Source organism: Eptatretus burgeri, chromosome 15, assembly GCF_056783735.1.
Source record: "Eptatretus burgeri isolate ZD-2024b chromosome 15, Ebu_testis_v1, whole genome shotgun sequence".
In the NCBI taxonomy this organism is placed as follows: domain Eukaryota; kingdom Metazoa; phylum Chordata; class Myxini; order Myxiniformes; family Myxinidae; genus Eptatretus; species Eptatretus burgeri.
This window is the reverse complement of record NC_140975.1, coordinates 59,772,203-59,786,606: the sequence shown is the minus strand read 5'-3', so window position 1 is coordinate 59,786,606 and position 14,404 is coordinate 59,772,203. Positions and strand designations below refer to the sequence as shown.

The following is a 14,404-nucleotide window of genomic DNA, read 5'->3' as shown; positions in this document are numbered from 1 at the left end:
ATTTTCGGAAATCTTAAAAGCGCCCTCGTATATAACTTTGTGTTCGCTTATTTACGAATCCTAATTAACTCACCAAAGTACCACGAAAATGTAAGGAAAGACAGGTGAAGAAGATTTCCCGTGGCTGGGTGGTGTGTTGCACTGCATCCGCACATGCATGGCGTGGTCACGTCCAGGCGATTCGAGGCGTTAAAACGAAGATGTTCAAGAAAAGAAATCGCAATTTCAGGAGACGTAACGTATCTGAGGAAGACGAGAGGACAGACGAGGCAAATACAAACACTGTTCCTGTTGGTGCGTTATTTTATTTATTTATGGTTTATCATTATTATTATTATCAATAATATTACTGCAGTTTATTTGTATCATATTTTCCTCGTTCTCTTCAGTTGATTCGACTCGCTTGTTACTCGGTGACGCCGAACAAGGCACAACAGCAGCTTGCACTTGGACTTGGACTCGCGCTGGACTTCTTCCAGTTTATTTAAATAATCTTCCATCGGATCTCGTGACCGGGTCACCAAGGTTACGGGTGATTGCAATCACGACGTGGATTTGTTGTCATCCTGGAGCGCTGCCTTTGGAGTGACGTCACCGGGGAGATCCAAGTTTCTGTTGATACTTCGTTGGCTTCGTCAATGCCAAACGTCCTGGACTTTTGGTTTCGATTTGAAAAACGTTTCCAAAATTTAAAAAAACATTCTAATCACAAAAGTTTTTTTTCCCCTTTTTGTGTCGTCACGTGCTGTCACGTTTCAGGATGTACTTCATTTGTTCCCTCCACCACCCAAGGTGAAGCAGGTTATGTTTTTCACCCCCTTTCTGTTTGTTTGTGTGTTTGTTTACCCTGTCGCGGCCACAGCGTTTCAGTGATCATGACCAAACTGGGTACAGACGTCGGCCATGGTCAAACTTAGACACTTGTCGTTTTTGGTGAATCTAGGTCAAAGGTCAAGGTCAAGGTCACCGAAAAAACGAAATTCTTATTTTCGCAATAACGTCCGCTAAAATGTTCGTATCGACTACACACCAAATCCAAAATGTGCATCTTCCGATTCTGCATCCAACCATATGTCTCATTGGGGTGTCACACCAACACCCTTCTTAGCGGTCAGGGGTCGAATGTCAGGGGGGGGGGGTCGGGTCAAAACTTTCAAATTGCGATAAAAACGCCATTTCAAGTCCGATTGACTTCCAACTTATGATCATGACCAAACCAAGTGCTATAACTCATTAAACAGTAACACTATCGACTTATAAGAACCAAATTGATTTCCAGGTTTTTGTTTTTTCAGAGATCATGGAGATATGACAAAGTTATTCCGGCAATTCCTTGCTCAACGAGCAATTTTATTTGTTTGTTTGTTTGTTTGTTTGTTTGTATGCAGGATATCTCAAAAAGTTATGGATGGATCCGGATGAAACTTGCTGGACAGGTTGGGTGTGTGACCACGACAAATCGATTCGATTTTGGTGAAGATCCGAGTCCAGATCTGGATACGAGGATTATTTAATCTTCATTGTGATTCTTCACCATTGAGAGATGGGGCCAAAAATGATATCGTACTGTTTCACATGATATTTCAAAAATGTATTTGGCCTGATATGTTCTCGTGGATCAGGCATTACGGGGCGGAGGTATGCGCTCTCCCGAGTGCCCTTCTGGTTGTGAAGGGCCTGTGATAATCAAACGGAAGACCAAATACTGCCTTAGTCATCAGAAGGAATCCAATGAAGTAAAGAGCAAAGATGGGAAGTCATCAGGAGGAACCTGGATCGGATAAGTTGAGTGAAGAAGAATTAAACACAATTATTGGACGAGCAGCCTGGTGTTGGCTTCGTGGTTAGGGTGGTGGCTTGGGATCCTCGGGTCCTGAGTTCAAGCCCCGTTGGGCCGCTGAATTGATATACACCAGGAGGTTGACTCAGCCTGTCATCCTTCCGAGGTTGGCAAAAATGAGTACTAGTGCACTGGTAAGGGGGACACTGCATCAGCGGCATAGCCACGTCCCAACCAATGATGCAACCAGCAGCCACAGGCTGCACTCGAGAGAGAGATTGGACGAGCATCGCTTGTAGACCAGACCAGGTGGGACAGGCAGATGGATTGTCCCCACCCCAAATGAAGGTCATTAATGAGTCAACTGGGTTTTTGCTGACAGTATAATAGTGATGTGCCAGTTCTGAAACTACTTCGACTTCCTGAACCTTCAAATCGAAATCCTTGGCTTTGATGGGTTGAGTGGCCTCCTGCATCAATGTTCTTTCCAAGGGAAGTCATATTATTTTGATAGTAACTGCTCCTTTTAGATGGATTTTTTCTTAGTCTTGGAGGATGGTGAGTCTGGGTTTGATTCCCGACCCGACTATAAACTGATGGATGTGATGTGCAGAATGTTGCATCACTCGACAAGCAAGGTGTCCTTTCTGCCAGCATTAGTTGGTGAATGTTAAAGATCCTACGGTGTCTTTCAGAATAAGTAGGTGAGTTGTTGCTGGCACCTTGCACAAAATCACCTTCATTCGAACGTCGTGCCTGGCCAGCCGGTTCTTTAGAGACTTGTGTGGAAAACGTTCTTCGGCCGACCCCGCGGGAAGGTAGAAATATTTGGGGCCATTAATGAAGTAGAAAAAGTAGTAGTTAGTTAGTCTGCTAGATTTTAACCCACAATCTCTGGGATGCCATTCTGGTGTCTTCACCGACGCATTATCACCGTACTCGATGTTGGTTTGAATTTGTTTTTTTCTTCTGGGAACACTGACGTCATTCCTGCCTCCTCCAGAATAGGGCAGGGAATTTGAATTTGGCCAGCATACTTCAACCGACGTCCTACTATTTGAAAAGACACCATAAATATCCATCCACGACCATTGAAAGAAACTGCAAGCTTTGCAGCACTTCCATTGCCATTGATCTACAATGAATCACTTGAGGAAGGGATCTTACCAGACGCGTGGAAGAAAGCAAACGCAACACCAATCCACAAGAAAGGTCGCAAACAGAAGGCTGAGAACTCCAGACCTATTAACCTTACATCAGTGGTCGGGAAAATCCTGGAAAGTCTTGTGTGGGATGCTGTAATTGAGTACATGGAAGTCAACAACCTGTTGATTACCTACCAGCAGAGTTTCTTCCTGTACTTCTCAGCTCCTCACCATTGCAAATGAATGGACTAAACTGCTGCATGAGAGGAAGCCCATCGATGTAGTGTACCTCAACTTCAGAAGTACGTTTGACAGTGTTCCACATGAGAGGCTACTTGTGAAGCTGGCCGCCGATGTAATCAAATGACAGATCCCAGCCTGGATTCACAACTTTTTGATTGACAGCGTCCAACGTGTCATCGTCGATGGAGCTGCATCTCCTTGGATTCTGGTACATAGCGGAATACCGCAAAGAAGTTTGCTCAGGCCGACATTGTTTGTCGGAAGTACAGACCTTCCATCGGAAGTGCAGGCAAAGGCACAAATATTCATGGATGACACGAAGATCTATGGACCCGTATGTGACACTGCAGACAAAGAAGCTCCACAAGCACACCCGGACAGAGTGGAAGCTTAGGTTGACAGATGGCAACTCCCTTTCAATGAGTCAAAATGTAAGACCCTCAATATAGGCAGGAGTAATTCTCATGCCATGTACACAATGTGAGGAACTGAACTCCAGAGTGCGGTTTCAGAAAAGGATTTGTGAGTGGTTGTTGCTGAAAAGCTGTATTTTCACCATCATGTCTCAACTGTTGTCAGCAGGGCATACCAAATCCTTGGGATTGTTCAGAGGACCTTCGTCCACCTGAACATCAGGACTCTCGCTCTGCTGTTTAAGACTCTTGTTCGTCCACACCTGGAGTATGGTAATTACCTCTGACACCAGAAGTTCATACTCGATGCTGACAAGGTCAAAAGGGTGCAGAGAAGGGCTCCCAAACTCATCCCTGGTACATGCCGTCTCAGCAATCAACAGAGGCTAATTGAACTGAACTCGTATTCCCGACTCTACCGGAGAAGAAGGGACATGATCCTGGTGTACCAGATCTTGCATAACGGAATGGTTAAACTGGACCCAGATGACTTCTTTACCCAACAGCACGACCCAAACAACAAAGGACACTCCTTAAAGATCAGGAGCCACCTAGAAGTCAGGAATAAATTCTTCTCACATCGAACAGTGGATGATTAGAATAATCTTGCGCAAGGAACTGTCGAGGCCTCCTCTGTCCAGACTTTAAAAACCAGTGTTGACAAGCATTGGTGTGTGTCGGGGGGGGGGGGTTGGGGGGGGGAAGATTCAAACTACCCTGAACCCTCATGCATGCATGTTTATAGTAAAGTTCACAGGACTCAGTGACCAGGAGCTACGGGATTCTCCTTTCTCCCATATCTTATGATGATAAAGGAAACGTCTTTTATGCCAATCAACAAATGCTAGCATATGGGACACCTTAACATCCAAACGAAAGACTGTGGAGTGACTGATGCAGTGCCCATCCTGAAAGGCACCAGGAAGGCACTTTATCGTCGGGTTAAAAAATCGAACCCATGGTTTGCGGACAAGATAGTCCTCTGCTGAAAATGTCTCCAAACTGTCTCCCCAAACCTAATAATTTTCAACAGAACAAAGTCCTTAAGCCATCTCAGATTAATACTGTTGAGATTTTTGGTGTCTCGGGGGGGGGGGGGGGTGAATCAATCTCTGAATTTACAAGAGTTATTTCATAGTATATGTTTAGTTAAGCATACTGGATTACATGTGAATATACATGCATTGCGAGTGTATAAGGCAGACGACTGTGTGTGCTAATTTCTCCATCGATCTTACTTCTTTCTTTCTCTATTCCTTCTCCTGATATATTCCCCTTCTACTCTCTCTCTCTCTATCTCTCTATCTCTCTATCTCTCTATCTCTCTATCTCTCTATCTCTCTATCTCTCTATCTCTCTATCTCTCTATCTCTCTATCTCTCTATCTCTCTGCCCTTCATGCTCTTGGGCACAGAGCATGTGCTTTCAGCGCTTTCACTGGCATTCTCACGATACCTCCCACTTCCTCAAGCTTCCAGAACCGTTTCGAACCAGGTTAGGTCGCTGTTCCCAAAATCGTGTCTGTTCCCGGAACCTCCTCGAAAATGGATTAAACCAGTTCAGAAGCGACCAAGCCATGACGGGACGAAGCCGGATCAAAAGTGGTACCGTCACGGCCGGATCAATCCACCAGGGAGGTCGGCCTGAGCCGCGAAGAACGATAATTATTGTTACGTTTGAGGGGGGGGGTATGCATTCAAAGGGTAATTAGGATGTTTAATTCGGTATGCCATGCTGTTCGAGTTTACCAGGATCTCGATGTAATAAGTAGCAATTCAGTGGTGATAAGTTGTCTAGTAAATGTTCATTTCTTCAAGGGGGGAAATGATAATTGTCACGTAATTAGATAGGGACACGGGATAGGGTAAGTGTGTCTGCGTAAACCCCTTTTGGTATTCTCTGGAGACTGGCCGTGACGTCACAGGACAGTGCAGCGGATGGCTCCGCCCCGTGATCACGATTGGCAGAAAGCGATGGCGGTGGGCCAATAAACGGCTCGATTGGAAGTGACGAGGACGAAGGATAAAAAGGTTCTGTTCGGGGTCGAAAAGGAAGAGGAACAAGATCGGGACAAAAAGATCGTGTTTTTTTGGTGTGGAGGCTGTTGCGCGGAGAGCATCCTTGCTGTTGTGCTGATTCGATCGTGTTCTTAATCGTGTCTTGGAGCCTTGCTGAGCCTCGTGCCTCACCTTGGCTCTGGGGTTCTGCTGACTCGGAGTACGGGGTCGAACGGCGGGCGGACCTGCCTCCCTCTCCTGCTCGCAACTTGGCGCCAGAACTGGATCCCTGGCGGCTGTGAGCGGACTTGGGCCAAGACCAGGAGGTCGACAGCACCACGGTTTCTCCTGCCCCCCTGACGAGAGCAAGGCCAGCTCGTCCGACGCTGATCCATGGACGGTTGCGTCCACACCACGGTCCAGCCTGACCACCAGAAATAGCTATGTTTTTTGTGTGTGTGTGTGTGTGTGTGTGTGTGTGTGTGTGTGTGTGTGTGTGTGTGTGTGTGTGTGTGTGTGTGTGTGTGTGTGTGTGTGTGTGTGTGTGTGTGTGTGTGTGTGTGTGTGTGTGTGAATTTGGCGCCTTAGAGGGTTTGAGATCTGTATATTCATTGGAATTGTCTGTGTTTTTCCCCACGCCCGATCCCACACCATCCCGTCGAATCGCCCCGGATCCCTCTTCTTGCCGAGTCTTGTTATTTCTGGTCAATAGTAAAAACGAATAAACATTATCAACTCAGTGAAAAGTGACTCGTGCCACCTTCCTCGTCCCGTTTGCGGTAGAGCGATTAGAACCGCCATGTTTGGGTTATAAATAAATAAACCGCCTCCATCGTTTCGGCTCATTCTACGTTGGCGGGACTGTTCAAGTCCCGTGGACGTCACATTGGTGTCAGGGTGTTGGATGTTCGAACCCCTCTAAATTATATACCAGGATTAAAATCTCGCCACGAATTGGAATATAAAATTACTACAGAAAAGCGCGCGAGCGCGGGAAAATTTTGGCGGGATTTTTCAAATTTAAATTAATTGGCGGCAAACGGGACTTCTGCACCATGGCGGATGTCCAGATGTTTGAGGAGGAAGGCCACGTGTCTGGCAGCGAGTCGGGGGAAGAAGGGAGAGACGGGGGTAGGGTTGGAACCTCCCCCATTCCGAGCGTGGACCGTGTTTCATCGCCCGTAACGGAGCCGGCAGTGCCGGAAACCGGCACGATGACGATCTGGACAATGTTGGAACGTTTAATGAGAGAAATGACGGCACAGGGGGCAGAAATGACAGATCAATTGGGGGTAATGGGGGTACAGTTGGGTGCACGGATTGATTTAATGAGGGATGAATTGGGGGAAAAGATGGAGAAAATGAAAACTGAGATGCAGGAGTGTGTGGATGTTAAATTGGGAGAAATACAAAGCAAATTCGAGGCTAGATTGAAGGAAACAAAGGTAGAAATTACATTGGAGGTGGAAAATATACAAAAAAAATTGGTAGATAAAATTGATGCAACCAACATTCGGGTTGATAAAGTGGATGAAGGCCTGGAATGTCATCGTGCCTGTGTGGATGCTCGTATGCAGCTGCAAGTAGAAGAGTGGGGAGAGCTGAGGAAGCAAGGGATGAATTTGGCGGAGGAGGTAAAAGGATTGGAGGCTCGTTTGGACGAACAAGATAAAATTATGAGCCAAGATGAAGTCTTGGATAAAGGCATGGTAGAGCAGTCTTTTGTAAGTAGAGTGTCCGGGTTGGTTGAGGAGCAGCTACAAACTCGCGACGGAGCCTTGGAGGAGGTTGTGCGGGCCCAGAAGATCCTGCGAGAAGAGGTGAATCGGTCCATTCAACGTTTGGAACAGGAGGCAAAATTGACCCATGAGACCCTCACGACAAAACATCTTTGGCCACAGTGGGCTCCGAAATTGGATACGCAGCCACAAGGGTGTTTGATCCCTGGGATGGATTCGGACAAGGGAGAAACTGAGAAGCGAGCCACCGTAAAAGTGATCCCCCTGGTAAATTTCGACGGGTCAGGGAGCGTTGAAGCTTTTCTGACGCAATTTGAGTGCATTTCCCGACTTAACGGGTGGAATGAGCGGGAACGGACAGGGAATTTGGTGGCAACGTTGCGGGGACCAGCCGCAGATGTGTTAAACGTGATCGCGGAGGGGATGTTGACCAGCTCCCACATCTGCGAGGCGTTGAGCCGTCGGTTTGGGTTTGCAGCAAACTGTGATCTGGTGCGGGCCCAGCTCCAGCACCGCAGATTAAAGCCAGGTGAGACAGTGCAGGAGCTGGCACAGGACATTTACCAATCAGTCAGGATCGCGTATCGGGACCTTACAGTGGAGGCATGGGACAGACTGGCACTAGAGAAATTTTTAGCTGCTCTTCCTGACCCTGAGGTCCGAGCGCTAGTGGAGTTACAGGATCCACCCACCGTTCACCGAGCGGCCGAGTGCGCGGCCAGGCTGGCCTCGTGGAGTCGGCCGGGTCGGGTGCCCGAGAGGCCATCGGTGACGATCCGACAGGCAGAGATTCAGGATCAGGGAGGGGGGCTGGGAGAAATTGGCATTACCCAAATGTTTCAGGAAATTTGCCAGAAACTGGCAAGTTTGATAAAGGGTAATCCGGTAGTTAGTGCGCCAAAGCGGCGGGGTCCAGCCCAGCCAATAGAGCAATTCGATTTTGGCCGAGGGGGTCCGGAACCGGAAGAGACATTTCACCGATACTCACGGGGGCCTTTTATGGGGAGTTGTTTCCGGTGCGGGCGAAGAGGACACATGCAACGATATTGCCGGTACCCGGCGATGGAGGGACCCTCCAATAGACTTTTAGACTCGGAGAGGGTGAATCCTCCTGCTGAACCGCCAGGTCTATCAGAGATGCCCTTTCATAGGTCGGGTCCGGAGATCACTGTCGGGGGTAGGGGAGACTAGATTGGGCTGAGCAGATACGGCCATGCTCTGCTGCTGAGATTGTGGCGAAGTGCCCTCCTCTGGTGGAAAAAAAATGAATTGTGGGAAAATTGGCATGTGTTTGTAAGTTCTGCTGGGTTTTAGAGTGACAATCGGGACAGTGGGTAATTGGTAACAAAGCGGGCACAAGTGGCTGTCCAATGGCTGGTGCGTGGATCGGGTGAGAAGTGCTGTGTGAGTTATTTTAAGTTAAGAAGTGAAACATATGGTGCACACATTGATTTTTTGTTGGACATGGTGTGGTAACAGGGAAGGTCATGGTCGGCGAAGTGTCACATGTAAGGCCGATGGGGTGGGGGAGTCATGTGGGTTTTGTGGGTGGGGATGATGTGCTTGTCCACAGGGATTGCTGAAGCTCACGGTGAGCGGGAATTGCGACCCCCTTCAAGGAGATTCACCACCTGGTGGCTAATGGTGACAGTGTCTGGAGGCAACTGGGAGAGGGTCTGGTTGGGCGACCAAGGCGGGTAGGACCTTGGCGACCCAGGAAGGCCAGAGGAGCCAGTGAGACCCCTTCCAGAGTGTTGTACGGGATTAGAGCTGATGGCTACCAGGGGGAGGGAATCAAAGGGAGCGGGGCGGAGAAACGTCCGGGTTGGACTAAAGCTTACCTGTGGGCATGGTTGCACCTGAGATGCCCCCATCATCTTGTAGTAACCCACCCCACGGCCACGACGGGATTCAGCCTGCATGATTAAAATGAGGACCATGACCTAGAAATGTGATGATGACCATGGTGTGAGTGTTGTGAAGATGTATGCGTCCCACTCGATCCCGCACAACTTGACATGTGCAGCAAAGGGCATGATGTCCACATAATTTTGGGGCAAGCAAATTTGAAAATTGGCTCTCCAGGTAACGCTGGGTCTATTAGCATCCACTGGGGGAGGCGGTCAAGTGTAAATATCCTGTGAATAGTGTCGTTAAGGCTTAGAGTAGGAATGTAAAGTACAAGTGTTGTGTTTTTGTGGAACCTTTTGTTTCCCCTCCCCAGATCACTGGAAGAGTGTTGGGCAAGAGCGATGATCCAGAAGATGGAGTGCAACTTCGCTCAGTGCTCTCATGTGATAAAATAAAATAAAAAAAAACGAATGATTGTCTAGGCGAGGATAAGGCCATAAGGGGGTAGTACAGTAAGCAGGATAGGTAAGTTAGCTGCGACTCGCTGCCCATTGCCCCTCCTACTTTATTTCGTTAGGTTAATTAGGTGTGAGTCAGTAAGTGTTAAGGCTGGTACGATAGTGCCTGTGATATACCTTGCAGGAGCTGCGGTACCAGAGGAGGGGGCAGTGTTACGTTTGAGGGGGGGGGGTATGCATTCAAAGGGTAATTAGGATGTTTAATTAGGTATGCCATGCTGTTCGAGTTTACCAGGATCTCGATGTAATAAGTAGCAATTCAATGGTGATAAGTTGTCTAGTAAATGTTCATTTCTTCAAGGGGGACATGATAATTGTCACGTAATTAGATAGGGACACGGGATAGGGTAAGTGTGTCTGCGTAAACCCCTTTTGGTAGTCTCTGGAGACTGGCCGTGACGTCACAGGACAGTGCAGCGGATGGCTCCGCCCCGTGATCACGATTGGCGGAAGGCGACGGCGGTGGGCCAATAAACGGCTCGATTGGAAGTGACGAGGACAGGGAGATAAAAAGGTTCTGTTTGGGGTCGAAAAAGAAGAGGAAGAAGATTGGGACAAAAACGATCGTGTTTTTTTGGTGTGGAGGCTGTTGCGCGGAGAGCATCCTTGTTGTTGTGCTGATTCGATCGTGTTCTTGATCGTGTCTTGGAGCCTTGCTGAGCCTCGTGCCTCACCTTGGTTGGCTCTGGGGTTCTGCTGACTCGGAGTACGGGGTCGAACGGCGGGCGGACCTGCCTCCCTCTCCTGCTCACAACTTGGCGCCAGAACTGGTTCCCTGGCGGCTGTGAGCGGACTTGGGCCAAGACCAGGAGGTCGACAGCACCACGGTTTCTCCTGCCCCCCTGACGAGAGCAAAGCCAGCTCGTCCGACGCCGATCCAGGGACGGTTGCGTCCACACCACGGTCCAGCCTGACCACCAGAAATAGCTACGATGTGTGTGTGTGTGTGTGTGTGTGTGTGTGTGTGTGTGTGTGTGTGTGTGTGTGTGTGTGTGTGTGTGTGTGTGTGTGTGTGTGTGTGTGTGTGTGTGTGTGTGTGTGTGTGTGTGTGTGTGTGTGTGTGTGTGTGTGTGTGTGTGTGAACTTGGCGCCTTAGAGGTTTGAGATCTGTATATTCATTGGAATTGTCTGTGTTTTTCCCCACGCCCGATCCCACACCATCCCGTTTGAATCGCCCCGGATCCCTCTTCTTGCCGAGTCTTGTTATTTCTGGTCAATAGTAAAAACGAATAAACATCATCAACTCAGTGAAAAGTGACTCGTGCCACCTTCCTCGTCCCGTTTGCGGTAGAGCGATTAGAACCGCCATGTTTGGGTTATAAACAAATAAACCGCCTCCATCGTTTCGGCTCATTCTACGTTGGCGGGACTGTTCAAGTCCCGTGGACGTCACATTATTATTGCAGGAGTTGACCAACGTTAGCGTACCCAAAGGTGTCAGCCAATGGAGATGGAGCCCGTGCTTTTGGGTGGCCATAAAGGCATGGGTTATATGGACATTAGTCAGACTGGTCCTCAGCTCAGCTTGGTAGTCGAGCTTAGCTTGGTGGTGGTCCTCAGCATCTTGGTCCTGGTCTTAGTCTCGAACTTCGGATTCTCAGCGTTTGTTCTTTTGGCTATTCAATGGGACTTGCTGTGCCTCGCCTGATTTGCGGCTTTTGGAGCGGATTTGCTGTGTTGCACTTGGAACACTGTGACTGGAACTAGCGTGGCGCACATGAAGACCAAGACTTGTGGGGAGTCCCGGCAGTGTTCACGCCAGGGAGGTTGTCGGCTTCGCAGAGCTGCAGTGAGGTGCGGAGGGGTTCGGCCACACATACCCCATCTCTCTCATTTCTCTCGGATGGATGAGGCCGGCCAGATTGTAAAGTGACAAGTGATTGCTTTGGAATCCGAGGGCGGGTGTGTACGCATATCGGATAAGGGGAATGTGTTATTGCCTTGTAAATATGTGCTTGTGCATTGCTTTGTAAATACATGCCAGATTTGATTACATGTACAAAACGCTTTCGGTCCTGACTTTTCCTGCTCGTCTTGACCATGGCATATGACAGCTGATGATCTATTGGTCTAGCGCAATTGGGCTGTCGATAAGAATGAAGTACGTGATGCTGTCCCCTTCGGCCTATTGGGTAAGTTCCATCACGTAGCTGCCGGCACGATACACGTCTGTAACGGTAAACTCGCTTGTAACGGTAACACGGCTTTGGACCTGGGAGCCGGCTTGAGGATAACAGTACAAAAGGTGATCATGGCCTTCAATGACTCGTCGTGCTATCTGGAGGTATTCACGGGCGCCAACCGTCACAATATGGTGTACAAGGCCTTCATCAAAAGTGTTATAGAATATGGCTCGCTCCCGACTAAAAGCTGATTGTGCTACATACCACCTTTGCTCACTGAGACCATGGAGTCAGGCCCATCCTGTCATTGGTATCTTGCAACTGGAGGTTGAGTCGCAGTGTGGCTTCCTCACTCACCGTCGGCAATTTGCTGGCCTTCCACTCTTTCCCTGGCTCTCTTCTGGTGTTGCTCCTCATGCTTTCTCGTCTGTCTGTGAAACCACCCCAACCCCCTCCCTCTTCACCACCCATCTCCCCCCATGTTTCCTGCATTACATCAAGGAATGCAACAAGATAAGGGTTTCTTTAGTCTAAGATAAATCCTCACTTACATTCATCGACCTCTTATTTTGCATGTAGAACTGTCTTGTGCCATACCCTTGAGTTGGGCTTTTCAAGCCTGTTGCTCATCACCATCTCATTGTCTCTCTTATTTAAACCTCTGAGTTTCTCTTTACCCAATGAGACCTTGTCCACCCTTCATCTGGTTCAGCGTTATTCATGGCCAGCTACATCCAAGCATTCCTGTCCTGTTCCCCTTCACCCCACTTTTCTTTATCTTTTCACCCTTAGCCTTCTGTTCTCCTTTTCAATCAGCCTCGATAGCTGTATTAAAAATAAATAAAATGTAATTCATCAGTTTGAGGTTTAAACGTTTTGCCTTGTTCAAAACCAAGTATTACTGACTTGTTTATTTGCAGAGTCCGCAAATGAAGTCGCTGGAGAACCTACGGAGCGAAAGGAAAAAGTTGAGATAAAACAGACATTTGTTGTCACAGTAACCAATGAGGATATCGTGAAGAGTGGTCCTGGGAAAGGGCAAGGAGTAGGAGTAGGAGTGGGAGTCGTAGGAGTAGGAGGAGGAGGAGGATGTGGTGGTAAAGGGGATGTTGAAGATGGAGGTGAGAACCAAGAGAAAAAGAAAGGACCAAGATCTGCTGCAAGCCTGCTCAGCTTTTGTGATGAAGAAGGTATGTGGACAGGACGTGGCTTGTAAGGGGTGGTGGTGGTTGGGGGCGGGGGTCGGTGCGTTTGTTCGTTGGTATGTGGATTAAAGGATTTGACTGCCTTGTTTGCTTTGTACCTGGTAGATGAGGGAGAAGTCATCCATGTGAAGAAACCAACGTTGAGTCGGAAGCTGGCAAAGAAACTAAAACAAGAATACCTCCAAGATAGCCAGCGGTATACGCAAGGTACCATGTTTGGCAACCACTCCCATAAAATGTAGCTTTTCAATCCAATTTATTACTTTATTGACATGAGATTTACTTTTCTTTGATGGATTTTCTGTCTTGATTAAGACTGCTCTCTGCCTTGAACTTCAGACTGCATTGAGATTCCCAATTTTGCAGTTTTGATTTTTCAAGATGCTGATATCGGGAAGAGTCACCCAGGTTGTTTGGGCTGGCAGGTTGGCCTATAGGTATGCAGACTCGCCCCTGAGCTGTCTGGCCGAGGTTTGTATCCCGACCCAGTTGTGAACTGTCATCCTGGTGTTTCGCACACAGGGTGTTCATCTTTGTGTGTGCCGTCCCTCAGATGGACATTAAATTGGGTGTCCCATCTGCAAGCATTAGTTGGTGGGTGTCAAAGATCCCACGGTGTTCTTCGTGAAGAGTAGGCGAGTTATCGCCGGCACCCTGAACAAATTCTTGCTCTCACCTATGGGGGCACTGCATCAGTGGTGCAGCCATGCCTCCAGGAAATGATGCTACCCATAGCCATGTGCTGCATATGAGAAGAAGAAGAAGGAGAAGAAGAAGAAGCCAGGTTGTTCCTCATAAATGAGCAAATTCTATTCATTATAAACAAACAGAAATTTTGTGCCATCTGGAGTTCCTCAAAAACGATTACATTTTCAACAACAAAAAGAGCAATCAGAGATTGCAGACCGTCCCCAACACTCCTTTTGAGTGGTGTATTTTTGTTATGGGTTTCAGGGTAAATCCAATATGGCTGCCAATCATGTGACTGATGATATCATATGTCTGAACCTTTTGTTCCTTATGTACAGGTGGTCATACATGTAAAGTTTTGCCTCGATTTGTTCTGCCACTTCAGAGAAGATTTTTGAAGGTTTATTATTATTTTTTAACAACATGGCTGCCGAATCATGTGACCGATGACGTAATTAATTATTTTTCTGTGGATCATTTTATCCTGAGATGACCCTCAAAAATTTTCATACTGATCTCATGTGGCGTTCTATATATATGCAATTATGACGTCATCACGAGGGCACCGGTGATGTCATAAAAAAAATCAAACTCATTCCCCATGATGAGTACTTGCTGTGTGCCAAGTTTAATTTTTTTCCTTGGTGCAGTTTCAGAGATAGAGGTCCAAAGTTTTTTTTTTTTTATTTTTTTTTTATTT

The 14,404-nt window shown here is 47.8% G+C and overlaps 1 protein-coding gene across 2 annotated transcripts in view; it reads left to right on the top strand.

Annotated features, from left to right (window-relative positions):
* Nucleotides 1–98: 98 nt before the first annotated feature.
* PAXBP1 (PAX3 and PAX7 binding protein 1) overlaps nucleotides 99–14,404 on the top strand; it is a 49,863-nt gene continuing 35,557 nt past the window's right edge. The window contains exons 1-3 of one of the 2 annotated variants that reach the window (XM_085856228.1): nucleotides 99–294; nucleotides 12,730–12,999; nucleotides 13,120–13,221. In XM_085856228.1, coding sequence (XP_085712354.1) covers nucleotides 201–294; nucleotides 12,730–12,999; nucleotides 13,120–13,221 — 466 coding nt within the window. In that variant the 5' untranslated portion in view covers nucleotides 99–200. Of the gene's footprint in view, nucleotides 295–575; nucleotides 793–12,729; nucleotides 13,000–13,119; nucleotides 13,222–14,404 lie in introns of those variants that run through there. The other variant, XM_085856227.1, reaches the window with a different exon arrangement.